Here is a 5,161-nt window from a genome sequence, read left to right as displayed (position 1 = left end):
TAATATTAATATAAATTATAAAACAAAAAATTTAGGTAAAAAAATTATAAATATATGAAAATATATATTTAGATCTTAATTCTATACAATATAATGATGTCAAATAATATTTTAAAAATAAATATGCATACATTTATTATAATTCTACATATATTTATAAAAAATATTAAAATTTAATTATAATATTTATTTATGTCGTATACTTCGTGTTGTGTCGTGTACTTGAAGGTTAAATACAAAACTGACACTAAATATCGGCCGTGTACTTTCGTGTTCGTGTACTTTCCTGTCGTGTACTAAAAATGCAAATACAAACACTAAATTTTCGTGTCGTGTAAGTCGTGTCGTGTCCAAAATTGCCGGGTCAAGTAATTAAGCAATAAAACAACGTAATTAATAATAATAAATTAATACACAACAAATCTCGTTGTTAATTAGATGAGTGTACTACTTGAGTACATATTTTACAAGTCCTGCTAAATGTGTGTTCACGAAATAATCCTCCCAGTCAATACACTTGGGATCAAAATAGAAAGCATCTGTGTCTGCATCACTACTTTCTTCAGCTGCCTTGCGCAATTTTTCGGTGTTGATATCATCAAATCTGAAACAATAAAATTGATCAAAATATTAATCGAATATTGAATATTAATTAATAGATAAAAAGAAATCACAAGTAGAAGGCCTTACACTCCCTTGAAGAACAAGTAGGGTTCATACAACTCGACCATCCTCAAGACATACTTGACTTTTCGGCTAAGATCAACATACTTACCTTGCAATAGCTGGCAAAGCCCCATATTCACTAACTGTAATCCCTGAAGAAGATAAACAGAAACAGAGTTACGCTAATTAATTCTTTGAACCCGAACCTAATTAGCCTTATATATAAAACTTTTAATGCCCAAGCACACCACATGATCAAGTACTAGGCATGCCTAATCCTAACAGATGTTATGTTATGTTCATTAATTGCAATGGTTTTCAATTTGGTTCATAATTTAGATGACGTGCCTTGAGAGGAAGTAGGTAACGAATTGCCATGTATCTGCGGAAGCTAGGCATGGAACTCAACACAGTAACATCGCCAACTTTAACAGCCTTGCCATCTTTATTAATCCACGGAGTTCGTGTGAAATAAAATCGACCATAATCTTTAATCTGGCTGTACTTTACTGGATTGGAAAACGAGGACCCTACATGATATATAACTCGACAATCAGGCTCATTTGAATGAGCTACCATTGCTGCAATCATTGTATTCACCACCATATCAGCTGGTATCTGTACACATATATTTTTCACACCCAATTGAAGAATTAGATCTATCAGAAGATACATTAAAAGAGCGAGATAGGATAGTAAATATATATATATCTCACCAGGTCAATATTAGACTCTGGATCGCCAAGGAAGCAGGTTAGCTTTCCTTTACCGTAACCTACCGCTATGCTATCAACGGTTCTGTACGAAAATACAAAGAGCCACATGTCATCACGTACACAAATCTATATATTTGAACACACACGCTTAATCTTTAACCTAGCTAGCTGGTCTTATGTATAATGCATATACCTGATGCCTTCAACCCAACCTGGAAAAGGTTCTTTGTAGGTGCTAGTGATGATGGTAGGTCGAATAATAACCAAGGGGAGCTGCCTCTTCTCGTTCATCTCCCCCATTAACATCTCTCCCATTGCTTTTGTGAATACGTACGTGTTTGGCCATCCATAATGCCTTGCCCTGTAAATTTAATTACCATATCCCACTTTTCCATCAATCCCTATATTGTTACATCAAATCTTTGAAAGTTGAAACCAAAATTTACAAAAACATTATTATCATTTTGTTAGGCAACTTTCTTATCACCTCAAATCAACCCGAACTAACTATATTGCCATAAATACACACAACAAATCTGAGGGTAGAAACACTTTAAACCACAAAATACCTATCTCTATAACTCATCCTTTGATGCAGATCGAAAACATTGACTAGATATTATAAGCATCTAAAAGGTAGTGGAATAAAGTTAAAAAAGTGAGTAAAGTGGTCATACCCGTTAATATTATACGTATAAAATGACTATAGTAGATAGAAGTAGTTAATGTAGTCATTTTAAAAATTATAAATTTTTAATTATTTTTAAAAAATTTTGAAATGTAAACAATGGAAAGACGCGTAGTGTAAACAAATAATAGGACGACATGGAGTAATAATTTATATCTTATACGTGTTTTCAGAAAGCAAAAATCTAGCATTCCCATGCAAGGTATTTGATTTCAAAATAAGTTAATTACAAACATGTAATTTTTTACCTTTCGTGTAACCACAGATATACTCTGACAATATGTATATGCACACATGATCATACTCTTCATGTATATTCAATTCCAATCAATTTGAACATACAAAAACACACATAAAAAGATACAATATTAGTTTATTTTTTATTTTTTATTTTCATTTTCAATTTGACCGGATTTTGTACTAGTCGGCCACGACAAACAGTTAGTTGATAAAATCGACCATCACCTAGTCAATAATTTGTTACTATTAAATAAATTAGTCAATAAAATAGCACTTCGTGTTTAGTTGTGCGCGATGACAAAAATGGTTAAATTAAAGGTGTGTGAGTTCATACATTCGTACTTCCTTTATTTTACAAAATATTTGTTGATTTAAAATAGCTCTCATCCAAAATAATAGATGAAACTTAATTATATAAATATTAATACTCCTATTAATTAATTACCTTTTTTGATAGGCAGTGAATCATATATACACCGTGGTAATGCTAATACTCCTAGAAGGCTAACTACAAATCGCAGTTAATAATGCAAGATTAATTGTTGGTTATATCTTTCTCCTAGAGTTTGGGCAGGATATTATGTTTATATGGTTGTAAAATTTAATTCATCATGTATTGGTAAACCATCAAGTACAATATAGTAAAGATATATATTAATGTTTTCATCTGTCCCTGCTGTGCTTGACAGGCGACATTTCATACGCCTCTATTTAAATTTATTCCTCAAGAAAATATAATAATGACTTTAACGTAAGCTACCTCCCTAATTGAATACTGTTCGGTGACCTACATTTAAAAAAATATGTAAATTACCTTTGGATCCCCAACTCCTTCAAGGCTAGGGTAATAATTTCATTGGAAGCGTTATCATGATTGAGCTCAGAGAGTGCATCCTCAATTATTTGTTTCTCTTTTTTAATGTCGAGTCCTCCTTCTCCGTTAAGTGTCTCCCCCATTTTATACGGATCCTCCATTATGAGTCCAGTTTTTTCTCCGCAAACATATGCTACAACAATCATACATTATATTTAAGTATATAATTCAGTCTAGTGTCATTAATTACAATCTGTAGGCCATCAATATAGGTATTTTAGATGTAACTCATAAAAAATCAAAAATTAATACTCATCCGCCGGTTAATTACCAGTTGAAACATGCAGAAGCAACTTTATGTTGCTACACTTGAGGGCGAAGTTGTACACATGTTCTGCTCCAAATGTATTGAGAGCTAGTGAAATGTCATACCTATATCCAAGATTTCAACAATCAAGTTAATTAATAGTAATTTATTGCACTTTAATTTAGACATACAATATAAATTAGATATACAATATAGTTTTTCCTATAATTTTCCCTTATGTTCTCCTACATTAATCTTGTGGGCGTGCATGGCACCTTATTACATTACCAGTGTACTATATGAAATTGAGCTATATATAGTAGTATAGTATTATATTACTTATACAAATTACATGTAGACTAGAGTATTCGTACATATATATTATGAAATTAAGCATCACATGTGCGTGAAAAGGAAATTATAAGCTATACATTATTCAGAGTAGTATAAATTAGTTTCTAAAATAGAAATAAAATTAATAAGAAATGGAGAGAAAAGCAATAACATATAGTATATCTATACATATAATAAAAAGTTGATAATGAAATGAGCTATATAGGTACAAGATAATAGAGACCTTTCGTCGAAGTTAGTTGTAGCAGCTATGTTAACAACAATATCAACCTCTCTCCACATTTCTTCAAGTATCGTCAAGTCTTTAACTCCCATGTTTTTTTGTGTTATGTCTCCAGCAACAGGGGTCACTCTTTTCGACAGATGCGTGTATAAATCTGAACCCAATCGTTCCTTTAAAACCCTAAACAGCTCCTTCGCTAAGATCTGCTCGTTTTATTAAAGACGCGATAGCATTTCATTATAAAATCATGTTGGTAAGGTGTTATAATATGCTGTTACATACAACGCAAGGGCATGCAATTGAAAAAGGTTTAAAATCATGCATTTTATACTTAAACTCTTAAATGAGTGAGCTAGGGTGGTGGCATGCAAATGATGAATTATGAAATAAAGTACTACCTCAGTGTTGAGACGTTGTAAAGCTGACTTTGAGTCTGGAGCTCTTAAAAGAAGATACAGTTTCTTCACATTTGGCTGAGCTCTGAGTATCTTCTCCACGAATACTGCAGATTATTATTCCATAGTTATTTACTACAAATGAGCTGAAAAAAAAACATGATACTACAAACATGGAATTATATAATATATTTTGTATGTATAAAAAGGAGTAGGAAATGTACTCTTTGCCAGAAAGCCAGTGGCACCGGTGACTACAATGGTCCTGTTTTCAAGGAACTGCACAAAACTTCCCAACTCCATTAGGGAAATGAGTTACTAACACTTCACTTTGAAACAGAGAAATGAGTATATTTGTGAATGCTGTGAAACTCTTATGTTACTATGGTATATATTTATAGTACTTGTACATTTATATCAAACACTTGCTACGCCACTGGATACATAATGTTATGCTCTAGTTGAGAGTCCTAATAAATGTAATTAATGCTGGAGTGCACGCAAGTTGTTGGTGGTTTTGCGGGTAGATGTGTACAGATTATTCATTCACGGTCTTTCTAATTTGTGCCCTTGGGTACATATTAGTCACTAACTATAATAAAAATAAGCTCTTTTTATTGGTGGAATTGATGTGAATACAGGGACCATTAACATTTATTATTCAACCACCAATAAGAAGAGCTCATTTATATAGAAATTAGTGACTAATGTGTGCCACACCATAGAAAATCTCATTCATTTAACAACTTTAAAAAAAA

General features: G+C 32.1%; 1 protein-coding gene across 2 annotated transcripts; it reads right to left on the bottom strand.

The window, feature by feature from the left end:
• Positions 1–372: 372 nt before the first annotated feature.
• On the bottom strand, positions 373–4,787 carry LOC141708096 (fatty acyl-CoA reductase 3). Of its 2 annotated transcripts, none has more exons than XM_074511576.1 (10): positions 4,628–4,787; positions 4,407–4,510; positions 4,009–4,211; positions 3,456–3,556; positions 3,125–3,317; positions 1,576–1,743; positions 1,383–1,464; positions 1,015–1,284; positions 776–818; positions 373–604 (listed from the first exon to the last, which is right to left on the bottom strand). In XM_074511576.1, exons 1-10 carry the CDS (start codon positions 4,704–4,706, stop codon positions 489–491), a joined length of 1,359 nt encoding a protein of 452 aa, XP_074367677.1. In that variant the 5' UTR covers positions 4,707–4,787; the 3' UTR covers positions 373–488. The 2 variants fall into 2 exon arrangements, with proteins under 2 accessions (XP_074367677.1, XP_074367676.1); XM_074511575.1 differs by having other exon boundaries at positions 691–818; positions 4,628–4,786.
• Between the last annotated feature and the right edge of the window lie 374 nt (positions 4,788–5,161).

This window comes from Apium graveolens, chromosome 2 (assembly GCF_009905375.1).
Source record: "Apium graveolens cultivar Ventura chromosome 2, ASM990537v1, whole genome shotgun sequence".
NCBI lineage: Eukaryota > Viridiplantae > Streptophyta > Magnoliopsida > Apiales > Apiaceae > Apium > Apium graveolens.
The sequence above is the reverse complement of the archived record's forward strand: the minus strand, read 5'-3'. Positions and strand labels throughout refer to the sequence as shown.